Source organism: Lissotriton vulgaris, chromosome 11 (genome assembly GCF_964263255.1).
Source record: "Lissotriton vulgaris chromosome 11, aLisVul1.2, whole genome shotgun sequence".
NCBI lineage: Eukaryota > Metazoa > Chordata > Amphibia > Caudata > Salamandridae > Lissotriton > Lissotriton vulgaris.
This window is the reverse complement of record NC_141699.1, coordinates 1,093,316,221-1,093,330,022: the sequence shown is the minus strand read 5'-3', so window position 1 is coordinate 1,093,330,022 and position 13,802 is coordinate 1,093,316,221. Positions and strand designations below refer to the sequence as shown.

Genomic DNA, 13,802 nt, shown 5'->3' with positions numbered 1-13,802 from the left:
CTTAGCACTGCCCTCTAATATGCCTTACTGCTCGCCCACACTACCACAAAAGAAAGCATTTGGAGTGTAAATTGTGCATCTGTGATTCCTTTGGGGTTTTCCTGGACACTCTGCACAGTGTGCCTCATTTGGGTGCACTATATAGAGCCAGCTTCTTACAGCTTGTCTGACAGATCAGTGTGTGGACCATTTTTTCAGCTGTTTGCCGGCCTGTTTTATGGTCTGATGGGCCGATTTCCTGTTTCGCCGGAGACAGCAGACACACCCTGTCGATGAAATCTATTGTTAACTAAAAAAAAAAGCCCACCCATTACTTACCATTTGTTGGCTTTGATGACACTCGTTTCCTTGCTTTCGATTGGCTAGCACAACCTGCTTCTTCCTCCTGGGGCTTCATTATTGTCTCTGTGGTAGAGCAAGAACTTCGAACAGGATCCTGCATCTCTCCACTAGTCGCAGGCTCTTACAGGTACTTTTATTTTACTTTTTGACATACAGTCTAGAAGAGTCTGCATGCCTGCAGTCTGTCTCCCTCACCCAGCCCATCTCCCTCATTTTGCTAGTCCCCCGCTGTCCATTGTGTGCTACTCCCTACCGTCTCTCCTGCACCTCCTTCGTGTTGCTTGTCCCCCGCCCTCATCCCAAAGTCCCTTGATGGTGCTCATCCCGCACACCCCTCATGTTGCTTCCCTCACCCCCCACTGTCTGTTGTTGCTGCTTCGCCATCCCCCTCCCCTCCCTTGTTTTGCCTCCACCACTATGTCCGTTGTTGATGAGCTTCCCTCCTCCCCCTGCCCCTACCATGTGTTTTTTCCCCTCTGCCCTCATCCCGCTGTTGCCGCTCCTCCCTCCCTCCTCCGCTCACCCCGCTCGTGTGGCTTGGTCCTTACGCTTTTTACTTTTTACATATCGCACAGCACTGCTGTGGAATATGGCTTAACCCCTTCACTGCGGTGGCTATTCCGCCGCAGTGCTAAGGGGACGGGGCAGCCGCGCGGCGGGCACATGCTGGTGACGGAACCGATCCGTCACTAGCCGCGGTTGAGCTGTGCTCATGACGGAGCGGTTCCGTCATGGCCCCACCCGCTCAATAGAACGCACCGCGCAGGCCCGAAATCAGCGCCGCGCAGGCGCAGCGGCCGGGCCATGACGGAACCGCTCCGTCATCAGTACAGCGCCACCGCGTCTGATGACGGAGCGGTTCCGTCATCAGCATGGATAGGGTTAAAGAAAAAAGAACTATGGCGCAATCAACGTTGGCCACTGCTTTCCAAACTTTTTAGAACCACAAAGTACTTTTTAGTATGCCAATTTGCTTTAATAGACCAGAGTCAAGTGGTTTTTTGATGTGACGAAAGCATCGTAAGGCAGCGCACTGTCATATACAGACAGCACATTTTCTATTGATTAGGCAAAATAGATTTGCACAGACATCCAGCTTTACTGATAAAACAGATATGTGAGAAGTTGGCCTGATATATGATATCTCCAATTCTGGGGCACCTTGTATCAGTCCAAACAATCCCTTATGGTGTTGGTTGTAAGTCAACCTTATAGACAAGCTATCCTAAGGGTAGCATGGACTAAGCAGCCTTAAAGGCTTAACTCAAGAGGGCATGTGAAGCCAGCTGTTTTACCAATCACAATCCTGTAATATCAAATGAAAGGACACCACACAAGTTATATATTATAAAAAATATAAGTATTTATTACTAGAATAATCCTCTGTACTCTTTATGAGTGCAGAGGCACAAGAGTTTAAACAAAAGCACAGTTAAACATATAAAAGTTGCACAATTATGGATGAGGCCGGGGTGCCACGCAAATCATATATTAAAAAAGTGGTATAAGTATCACTAATCGAACAGTGGTCAGGCCTAGGGCCTGGGGAATCGCTGGGACCAATCAGGACTAGCAATGCTGAAGTCGGGAAAAGCCGGCGGGAATCGGGTGCAGCGCTGAAAGCACACACATGCACCAATGCAAAGTCAATGGTACGTAAAAGTTATTGAGTTACTGTTTTAAGAGTCTTCCGACTGACCTAGAAGGACAAAACTTTAGACTTACGACACTAGAGGTGTATACCAATACAGGAGCACCGGCGTTCAAGAGTTACCTCACTCACAGGAAGCGGGTGCACAGGTGCAAAGTCGTGTCGGCTTTCGTCGTGTAGATCTATGGAGCCTGTAGATGAAGATGCTGCAGGCGGCCAGAAGCGAAGTGTCCAGTGCGATGCAAGGGTGGATCGAAGCTGAAGGGTACCTGAAAGCAGAGGGGACAGAGTCTGGGTCACTCAGCAGTGACCAGGGTGGAACCAGGCAATGTCGGGCGCAATCAGGTGGTTGTCGAGAAGCTTGTCTCCGCTGCCACGTGTACTTTGGGGCACCAAGGATGTCCAGGAGTGGACCACGAGCTGTCCCACGAAGGCTCTCGCTGTCGGTGGTGTCGGCTTCCGGATTGGAGCAAAAAACCTTGGCAAGCGCAACCCACGCAGGATTCGAAGATCGCTTCTTACTCGGACCAGCAAGGTAAGAGCGGGTGCTCCTTTTCAGGGGAGCGAGGGCCAGTCCAGAGCAACCGGACTGGCAGAGCAAATTCAAAGGTTCGTCGGTACTGGGGCCGCTAGCCAACGGTCAAGCGACCGGACCAACGCGTTGAGCAGCAAAATGCAGAAGGGCCCCACGCAGCACTCGGAGAGTGTGGCGGGGGTAGCTTTGGTGCAAAAGCTGCTCAGGGCTGGGGCTTCTCAAACCCCAATGCACAGCGTCCAGGGAGCCTCGCGAGCTGCACGGTCAGCACTTCGTGTTTTTTCCAAGATGGCCAGCCCCACGCTTCAGGTCGCCTCCACGGGTCTCAGATTCGCTGGGACTGTGGATCGGGCTGTTGGAAGGCAGGAACGCTGGGTCTTGTCGATCTCTGTCGCTCGAGTTCCGGCGGGAACTGCAACAAAGCAAACGGTGAGGCGCTGGATGGTGCCTGTTTGCACAGGGTGGTCACTCCTTGACCACAAGGGAGATTCTTCAGTCTTCTACGTCGAGTAGGATGTCGAAGGGTCCAGAGTTTCGTTTCATAGGTTTCAGTCAGGATAATCTGTGTGCACTAGCACTGCTCCCACTCTTATACCAAATCTGTGGGCTGGATTACCTGCTAGGTCCCTCCTATGAGTGGGACCCAGGAAGGGGGTGGTTACACCCCTTTCCCTTTGTCCAGGGTCGCGCTGGGACTGGGGCTGGAGAGCCCCAGAACCGGTTTGACCGGATTATGCAAGGGGAAGCCTTGTGCTCCCCAGGCAGTGTCTAGTTTCATTCAACCCACCCTGCCCTAATACACGATCTCCTGTCGGGGGAGGTGTAGCCCCTCCCTGCGACAGGAAACCCTTTGTCCAGGCCTCCTCTGTCAAGTTTCGGTCAGCAGCAGGAGGTCAGACTTGTGTCGGTGGCAGAAGCATCCATTTTGTGATGCTGAGGCTCTGGTTAGAATTAACCGCGTTTTAGCAAAGTAACATGTCTTCTCCCTCTAGAGGGGTGGAATGCTACCCCCGTCGCCAGCACTGGCGAGAGGGTAGTATTCCAAATCGTATGACACCTTACACGACATGTTTTGATAAAGCCAAACCAAAGTTAGCACATAACCGCGATGGATTATAATGCACTTAAGAGTATATGGTATGGCAATATCCCGGAACAGCTAAGGGAGTTGGTCCCGACAGCTGCAGACAGGCTCAGCTCATGCTAGAGCACCATCTCACATAAAACCAAGCACTCTGCCTTCAGGATTGTTAAGGCCTGCCATAGGAGTGACTATTAGGTATATATGTGTCCAGACATAGGTTTAGATAAAGGTATACTATATCTAAGCAAGGGGTGATTACACCACCTTGCCCCAGATGAGTGATCAGCCAGTTGTGTCAATTTAAGGACCAGCCAGGGGTGGCAAAAGATATGCTGCAGCCCCTGGTAGGCCTTGGATGCACCTATGCCCTGGGCACCTATAGTGCACTGTACAGGGGCTGATAAGGTGTCCAGTACCAGATTGGTTATGCACTTAGGGTGCATGGAGTCCATTTTATAGAGAGAGCAGATAGCCTGGGACCCTGATTAGCAGGGAACCAGGCCAACTAAGTCGAAAACCAGCTAAACACAAGGCAAAAAATCTGGGGTAACCATAGTCAGGTGTCCACCCTCCTACAAGATACATATTATAATGCATGGAAATTAGGTTTCAGTGAATATTTGTCATTTGTGCATCAGCGAGAAAAGTGTCTTGATTTGTTTTGATCCTAATAACTCATTGATTCCATAACTTCAGAATTACAAAAACTGTGCTTCATTTGTGCTTTCCTAACCTCTTAATGTGTACAGTCCATTTACGGATATTTACATTTTGATGTGTGTTACAAAAAATGGCCTTGTACAGTCTCTTCTTTCACACTCCCTGTACCCACCAAGATTGTCACATAATTCACTTTCATTTTCTTTCTCTAGCTAGTGAGCAGTTTGTAAACACCAATCTCTGTGTTAACCCCTTTGATGCTCATGACGAGCTCAGCTCGTCATGAGGCACGGTGCTCGTGTGCTACAGTAAGAAGCAGCTTGTCAGAAGACAAGCCTGACATTTGGCCTCTGTCTTTGAAGCACAGAAAATGTGACAAGATAAATGCAGAATTCAAATGCATCTTTATTTCTTGCTTGGCGTTTCACGACCTACCAAAAATCACTTCTTGACCCAGAACCCCCAGTTTGGGAAACATTGCTTTAAGCCATGCTGCACAGCAGCCTGCGACGCTGTGCAACATGGCTTAAAGTAAAGAGAGCACTATGACGTGGTCAACACTGACTACATCATAGCATTTCTTTATTTTAATGCCATGTCGCGCAGCATCCAGCAATGCTATGCAAAGTCTTTAAAAAAATAAACATTGACAAAGCCAATAGGTTAACATAGGCGACACCTACTGACTTTGCCAATGCTTGTTTACTGTTGATTTCCCTACTACCACAAAGCTTGCCAGTAACAAGCACAATGCACGCAGTCTTCCATACCTTGCAAAAGGCATATAGAGCAGGTCTTTATTAGTTTAAAAAACTGCGATTTGCAACCATAGCCCACATTTTTAGCTGCATGATTCGTTAATAGGGCCACTTTTATTTTGGTGCCTGGGCCCATTTTCTGTCCCAGCCCGCCTCCGATTGTACACAGCCCATCAGATTGGAGGAGTATGTAAATTTTTTCGCCCTTCAAGATCATGATTTTTGTCTTTCCCAAAGCTGCAATTTCCTTCTTCGCCTTGGCCCCTGCTGGTTTCGCTGCACACGGTGGAAATATACCCCAGCCGACCGGGCCAAGCCAAATACAGCCTGCGTGCGCGATTCACACAGCTTTCAAGTGTGTGGCATAATTCGATGCTGGAAAACGGATGCAGACATGCCCTTTGTAAGTGGACCCGTTTCAGAGCTTTTCTAAGCACAGCAGCACTGCCAAGGTATAGAACACTACCTACTTTCTGTCAAGACTATTTTCACAGAACCTTTTTAGTACTAAAAATGTACGTATCCAGCATAAATTGTCACAAAAGTCACGATTTCAAGCGAATGTCTAAAAATAGAACACACTTCTCAAAATTCATCAAGTTGCAGTTTCCATAGACCTTGCAAATAATATTTTCAGCTTCCTTAGATCCACAGCCCTTTTAGAACACCTGGCATTCCACATTAGGACCACCGTTTCGGTCACGTTATGTGTGTTGTGGTCACCCAGGGCCAGCTTAAGCCCACGCAGGCCAGACCCACAAGTAACAACCAATGACAGGGAAGGAAAGCCTCAGTTGAAGCTACATCAACAGGGACACCCTGAGCAGCCGGGCCCATGGAGAAAGGAAGGAAAGGGCTGCTGTGTGAGTTGTAAAAAGGGCATACATACCTCGACTTCCAAGAGTCTGGGCGCCTGTGGTCACTTACGAGAGATGAGATAAGGGAGAGTCCAGGCGCATGTGGTCACTGGGGAGAAAGAGGAGGGTCCTGGAACCTGTGGTTACTGGTGAGAGATGAGAAGGGAGAGTACGGGCACATGTGGTCAGTGGCGAGAGATAAGGGAGAATTGGGCACACGTGGTCACTGGGCAGAAGGAGGAGAGTCCCAGAACCTGTGGTCTCTGGGGAGAAATGGGATATGGGAGATTCTGGGACGCATGTGGTTACTGGGTAGAGTAAGGACTATGTGGTCCCTGGGGAGAATCCGACGCTTGTAGTCACTAAGAAGAGATGAGATAAACGAGAGTCTGGGTGCTTGTGGTCACTGGGGAACAGAGTTGGGGTATAAGTGGTCACTGGGGACAGTCCAGGTGCATGTGGTCACTGGCTGGAGATGAGATAAGGGAGAATCCTGGCACTTGGGGTCACCTGTGAGAAGGGGTTGAGTCTGGGTGCATGTGGTCCCTGGGGAGAGAAGAGATAAGGGAGAGCCCAGGACCTTGTGGTCACGGAGGAGGAGATTCCAGGTGCTTGTGGTCACTGTGGGAGAGAGGATATAAGTGAGAGTCCGGGTGCATGTGGTCACCGGGGAGAGATGAGATCAGGGAGAGTCTGGGCACATGTTGTCACTGGGGAGAAATGAGATAAGGGAGAGTCCAGGCGCATGTAGTCACTGGGGAGAAAGAGGAGGGTCCTGGAACCTGTGGCCACTGGTGAGAGATGAGATAAGGGAGAGTCCGGGCACTTGGGGTCACCTGTGAGAAGGGGTAGAGTCTGGGTGCATGTGGTCCCTGGGGAGAAAGGAGCTAAGGGAGAGCCCAGGACCTTGTGGTCACTGAGGAGGAGGAGATTCCAGGGGCTTGTGGTCACTGTGGGAGAGATGATATAAGGGAGAGTCCGGGTGCATGTGGTCACTGGGGAGAGATGAGATAAGGGAGAGTCTGGGCGCATGTGGTCACTGGGGAGAAATGAGATAAGGGAGAGTACGGGTGCATGGGATCACTGGAGAGATATGAGACTGTCTGGGCGCATGTGGTCACTAGGGAGAGATGCGATAAGGGAGAGTTGTGCGCATGTGGTGACTGGGGAGGAAGAGAGTCTTGATACTTGAGGTGACCGGGGAGAGATGATATATGGGAGAGTCTGAGTGCTTGTGGTCACTGGGGAGAGATGAGAAGGGCGAGTCCAGTAGCATGTGGTCACTGGGGGGAGAAGATATAGAGGAGAATCTGGGTGCATGTGGTACCTGGGACCAAATGAGATATGGGACAGACCGGGCGCATGTGGTCACTGGTGAGGAGAGTCCGAGAACCTGTGGTCAGTGGGGAGCAACGAGATAAGGGAGAGTCCAGGCGGTTGTGGTCACTGGGGAGAGTACAGGCATATCTGGTCACTAGGGAGGGATGAGAAAAGGGAGAGCCCGGGCACATGAGATCACTGGGGAGAGATGAGTTAAGGGAGAGTCCAGGCGCTACTGGTCACTGGGGGGGATATGAGATAAGGGAGAGTCTGGACACTTGTGGTGACTGGGGAGAGATGAGATACGGGAGAGTCCAGGCACTTGTGGTCACTGGCAAGATGGGGTGGGAAGAGTCCTGGCGCATGTGGTGATTAGGGAGAGATGAGATAAAGGAGTCTAGGTGCATACGGTCACTGAGGAATTGGGGGAGGGTCTGGGTGCATGAGGTCATTCGGGAGATGAGGCATTCAAGCGCTAGTGGTCCCTGCGATAAGAGAGAGTCCTGGAGCTTGTGGTCACTGGGGAGAAGGGGGAGAGACATGTGCATGAGGTCATTGGGGAGAGATGAGATAAGGGAGAGTTTGGGCGCTTTTGGTCACACAGGAGAGATGCGATAAGGAAGAGTCCGCGCACTTTTGGTCACAGGGAAGAAGGGGGAGAGTCGAGCGCATGTGGTCACTGGGTAGAAACTAAATATGGAGAGTGGGCGCATGTGGTCACTAGAGAGAGATGCGATAAGGGAGAGTCGGGGCACATGTGGTCACTGGAGAGAAGAGTCCTGAAGCTTGTGGTCACTGAGGAGAGAAGATATAAGGGAGAGTCTGCGAACATGGAGCATGTGGTCACTGGGGGTTGAAGTTATTAGGGAGAATCTGGGTGCACGTGGTACCTGGGGCAAAAAGAGAAAAGGGAGAGACCGGGCGCATTTGCTCAGTGGGGAGAAGAAGGAGAGTCCGGGAACCTGTGGTCAGCGGGGAGAGATGAGAAGGGAGAGTATGGGCGCTTCTGGTCACTGTAGACATATGATAAGGGAGAATCCGGGCAGTTGTGGTCTCTGGGGCGAGATGAGGTACGGGAGAGTAGGGGCGATCGTGGTCACTCAGGAGATGGAAGCAGTCCAGGAGCATGTGGTTACTGGGGTGAGATGAGATAAGGGAGAGTCAGGGAGCTTGTGCTCACTGGTAAGGAGAGTCGAGTCGCATGTGGCGATTAGGGAGAAATGAGATAAAGGAGCGTCTAGGTGCATATGGAAACTGGGGGAGGGTCTGGGTGCATGTGGTCATTCGGGAGATGGAGCAGTTCAGGTGCTTGTGGTCACTAGGGAGCTGGGGGAGTCTAGGCGAATAGGGTGAGATAAGATCACAGAAAGTTCAGTGTGCGTCTGGTCACTGCAGATAGATAGGGGAGTCTGGTTGCATGCGGTCACTGGGGAGATGCGGCGCATGTGGTCACTGGGGAGAGTACAGGAGCATGTGGTCACTGGGGAGAGATGAGATAAGAGAGAGTCTTGTCACATGTAGTCACTGGGGAGAGATTGCAGAGGGTCCAGGTGGTCACTGGGAAGAAACCAGATCAGGGAGAGACAGAGCGCACATGGTCACTAAGGAGAGTCTGGGAACATGTGGTTTCTAGGGACATATGCGATCAGGGAGAGACGAGGCATACATGGCACTGGGGGCAAAATGGGAAAAATATGAGGACTGGTTAAATGCATAGCCGAGATGGCTGTGGATAGAAATGGGGCTTACAGGAGAGATGTGCAACATACGGGCTGAGGGGTGCAATGAAACACACATGGCAGCATGGTGAGGTGGGCACACGGGCACTGGTAAAAAGCATAGCAGGGATGGCAGAGCAGAGCTGTGACATAAGGGCATCAGGGAGAGATGGGTGACACAGACTAAGGGGTGCAATGAAAAATGCATGGGCACCTGAGTGAGATGGAAAACAAATGGCCACCAGAGTGCAATGGGAAACACACGCGCTAAGGGGTACAATGAGGCACGCATGGGCACCTGAGCGAGATGAAAAGCACATGGGCTAAGGGGTGAAATGAAGAACACTTGGGCACCGGAGTGAGATGGGAAACACATGGGCTAAGGGGTGCAATAAAACATACATGGGCACCAGAGCGAGATGGGAAACACATGGGCTAAAGGGCCCAATGAAGCACGCATGGGCACCGGAATGAGATGGGAAACTCATGGTAACTGGGTGGAGATGGTGCACACATGGGCTCTAAGAAACAAAGAGAAACCCATGGGTACAAATGGGCACCGAAGAGATATGTGGCACACTGCAATAAACAAAAACCCCAAAGTTAACCTGAGCACATGTTAAAAGGAACCAGTGGCGAAGTTCTTTCAGTCAGAGCGTAAATTAACAGAACCTCCCAGCATCGCCCTTTTTGAGTCCGGTTTACAACACCCCATAATGTACAAAATCAGATAAAGCTGGGACCCAAGTGTACAATGGCTGTAGCATCCTTTGAATATTTCACAAACGTACGTTGGAGAAGGTCTGCCGACTTGGGGGGCTGTGAGAAGCAGGCGATGGGCACGCTGATGTTCTTGATCAAATGTTCAATGAGGCGTGGAGGGAACCTGTGAGGGAGAGAGACATGTTAAGAATTTAAGAGTTAGCTGATAGAACCCAGAAGAGAGCTAGGGCTGCTGCCAAGGAAAAGAGATTTAAGTATTGGATTCTAGAACTCCGAATAGAGCAGTCACTCCTGCCAAGGAAAAGAGAAATTTTAGGTATGTATTAAGAGCTGATGCAACCCAGCAGAGACAAAGAACTCTCCTGATACCACACATCGTTATCTTGAGAATTCGAGTTTTCTAACTTTTGTTGGGTGAAGATGAGGCAGTGGCCCATGGCAGGACTATAAAACATTTCAGACAGTGAGCTGCCATACAGGGGTGTGGGCAGTACCTAGGTCCTTGTCTGCAACAATGCCATAGCTTTAGGGAATCTGTACCATCAGGCTATGGGTAAGAGAAAGTACTGTTGTGCTGTGGGCTCTGATATGCTCCCTCGAGGCCTAAAAAGGACAAACTATGGTAAACAGTGAAATCTTGGATCACCTTTGGTAGCCTGGCTCAATAGCAAGGGCAAACCCCAGAGAAATGTATTAGGTGATATTAGGTCAAAGGTTCAAAATAAATAGCCAGAAAGTTGTAATTGTATTTATATAGTGCTTACTACCCCTGATGAAGCATCACAGCGCTTTTCCGCAACTAGCATGCTGCTCTGGATCCCAAAAAGATTCATGGCACATTAGTATAGGAAAATAGAAATGAAAGTAATGAGAGTCTGTTAGTTGTATTGAATAGGATAAAGGAGGTATAGAAGAGGGAAGAGTCTAGAAAATGTTATTTGAGAGATCATAGCAATAAGATGAGGTTTGGGATGAGTAAAAAGGAGAGAGAGTAGGGAAGAGTCTCTAGAAAGGGATTAGGGAGATCATAGTAGTAAAATGAGGGCTGGGGTGAGTCAAAGAAGGGATACATGATGGAAGTATTTAGAAAGAAGGTTAATTGGAGATCATAGTAGTAAAAGGAGGTTTGGGGTAAGCCGAAGTTGGAAGAGTCTACAATTATTATTTTGGAGATCATAGAAGTAGAATGGGGTTTGAGATGAGTCAGAGAGTGGAGGTAGATGATATATTGAGAGAGGTATAGTGGGAGACAGAGTACTGCATTTGATAGAGTGAAAGTTTTTTCAATGTATTCTTTCTTCTACAGTAGGAGTAAAGTAATAAATGTATAGATACAAGACTACATGGTAAGGGTATCTATGTATAAGGAAGATAAAATATTGAGATTTAAAGCAGTATTGTATAAACACAGACCTTCAAGCTAATTTATTTGTGTATTTTTATAATTCACTTTATTTAAAATAAAAAAATTGAAAAAAACAATGATATGAAAGCAAAAACGTTTTTTAAATAAAAAATTGAAAAAAACAATGATATGAAAGCAAAAACTTTTTTTTAAAGACTGGAGAAAGTCCCAAAATCAGACATCACTAGTTCAATTCCTTACTAAACGACTTGTGGTAGGTTTGAAAAGTTATGAAGAGGGCAGGCTTTTCTCAAGCCCAAGGTCATGTCTTTGCTGGAATTATGTACTTAGAACCACTCACTTTTCAAAACTCTGTAAATGTGTTTCCCATTAAACTGGGCCCCATTACATCAGTATAGCATGAGACTGTGCATTTAATCAACAAAAAGTACAAAATTACTTTATGAAAACACACGTTCAACCACCACTAAAATGCTTAAATAGAAAGGATTGGTCATCGCGTTTTAAATCGCCAGAGTAATGAAACATCCTCTTTACAGGCTGTCATCACATTTTTCAGTCCTTTAATGATCCAGATTTCTGTCTTCATTACTGTCAAAACTGCCACTATAAATTAGAGCCACAATTCTGCAAACGGACAGCAATTTATGAATACGTTGATTATGGATTCTCGACTGAGTGGGCCAGTCGTGCCGAAGAGATGGCCCGAGTGGAGAATTTGGCTACTGCATTTCCCTCACATAAGCCGTACGAGGCGATCACAGACTGAAGAGCTTGGGTGTATGCCTTATGATTTCTGTAGAAACAACAGTTGTTGGCACAGGTATCAGGGTGAGAATCCCAGAAATCTGTCCCACAGCAGCACAGCGGTGGCAATTCAATATTGTGCTGCTGGATCTTCTCTCTCGTCTGAGCTCTTAAGGCATCAATATATCGACTATTTTCTTTGTTTTTCCGTTTTTTGTCTTGGGTAACTTTCCACTGTCGCTCTTCCTCTTTAAGCTGTGCTACTACTTTGCTTTCACTCTCCCCAGAATGGGTGTCTTGCAGTTTGGCAAGGGTCCTGATCCCCTGCTCCTCTGCATGCCGATGAAGCTCCTTTTCTATCTTAATCTTAGCTATTCTCTTTTCATGACGTTTTTGCCTGCGAATTTCCTTTACCTGCTCCCGCTCAATGTCCATAAAAAGCCGTCTGTACATCAAGTACTGATATTCACGTTGTTTTTTGTTATCTTCTAGATCTGTGCTTGGTCGCTGTACAAGTGCGGCCCGATAATCAGTGCTGAATGCTGGTGCTGGGCCTGTGGGGTAGGGTTTTTTCAACAATCGATTACAAATTTGTACAGGCTCTGCTCTACTTTGACAACCATCCTCCTTCCCCATCTGACTTTTAAACAAAATCTGGTTGTGCAATTCAGCTGGCAGGTCATGATGTCCTTCCACAACGTCCTCCTCCTGACAAATTCGATCTGGTGAACTGCGAGACATGGGTTTATCTCTGGTCGGAGAAACCTTCCAGATCCCACCGGGAAGCTCCGATGGGCTTTCTCCTTCGGGGACAGTCTTACAGGCCACAAGGCTGCGCCGCACATGCTTCATGGTTTTGCTGAGAGCTCTGGCTTGCTGCTGAAACACTTCCCTGCCATCTTGGCTGCCCTCTTCTGCACCTTCCTCCATGTGGCCCCCCAGCCGCTGGGCATTCACCCACTGGGCGCCAGGACTGCAGATGGCCAGATCCGCATTATTTCGGTACAGACACGTGTTCCTCTTGGGGGTCAGGTGCCCAGCAGCCTCTGAGGACTGCTGCACGACCGTCCCTTCCTTCTGGGCCGCAGCATAGGACCTCAGCAGCTGCTGCTCCTTCCTCAGCTGCGCCTGCTGGTTCACCCTGAGCTTCACCTCGCTCTGGAACCGCCTCAGACGCTCCTGCTTCTCCTTCTCCTGCTGCTTGAGTTCCTCCTCCACGTACAGCGCGGAGAGCACGGCCCGGCTCTCTCCTTCCTCCTCCCACCGGTCCCTGCCGCTCTCCACCCAGGCCCCGACGGGCTTCACGGCCTGGGTGCGCCCCGCGAGGACCTGCTGGTTCACCACCAGCGGCAGGGCGCGGGGTTTCACCTCTGGGGGGCCCTGGAAGTCATGACAGCGGACATGTCTGTCTGGTCCGGGGGACATTTTCAGTTCCAGACCGGAACGAACGCTCCAAAACCGGAAACGGACTCTTCAAACCACGCCGTGCGTGTCACCATGACTGCACGCACGGCGTCCTGGAGTCGTCGGTGGGAGAACTACCGCGAAGGGTGACCAATCAGATCATAAGGTGTGAGGCTGATCACCATGGCAGCACGCACAGCGCGCGCACGCAATGCGTAGTGGGAGAACTATTGCGAAATGGTAACCAATCAAATCTTACGGTGTGAGGCTGATCACCACAGCAGCACACACAGCGTCCTGTATTCACAGGTGGGAAAACTACCGCGAAATGGTGACCAATCAGCTCATATAATCTTGAGACTGATTATTTAGAGTACTGGGTATCAATTTCGGTAATTTTTCCCATTAAATTGCTTACAATGCCTCAGTGTATGTACTTTTTATACCAATCTGAAGTAATCATCCTGTTCTTGACTGTTCAGAAATAGCATTTATACTTATATACAAAAAATATTACCTATAAAAACAAATATATTTGCTTAAAGTATACTTACACTTGAAAGACTGAATTCATTAAATACAACTTAATTCTACACATATTACCTTCCTTATACATACCTTTCATGTACTTGTGTAT

The 13,802-nt window shown here is 48.9% G+C and overlaps 2 protein-coding genes across 2 annotated transcripts in view; both read right to left on the bottom strand.

Annotated features, from left to right (window-relative positions):
- LOC147684206 (organic solute transporter subunit alpha-like) overlaps positions 1-13,802 on the bottom strand; it is a 64,453-nt gene that overhangs the window by 36,606 nt on the left and 14,045 nt on the right. Inside the window, exon 2 of the mRNA XM_086944608.1 lies at positions 9,717-9,811. Coding sequence (XP_086800734.1) covers positions 9,717-9,811 — 95 coding nt within the window. The remainder of the gene's footprint in view (positions 1-9,716; positions 9,812-13,802) is intronic.
- LOC147684207 (uncharacterized) lies at positions 11,059-13,276 on the bottom strand. Its single transcript, XM_086944607.1, has one exon. It carries the CDS (start codon positions 13,184-13,186, stop codon positions 11,675-11,677), a length of 1,512 nt encoding a protein of 503 aa, XP_086800733.1. The 5' UTR covers positions 13,187-13,276; the 3' UTR covers positions 11,059-11,674.

Coding starts and splice junctions, on each gene's coding strand:
- LOC147684207 (XM_086944607.1), bottom strand. CDS start 13,186: ATGTCCCCCGGACCAGACAGACATGTCCGCTGTCATGACTTCCAGGGC.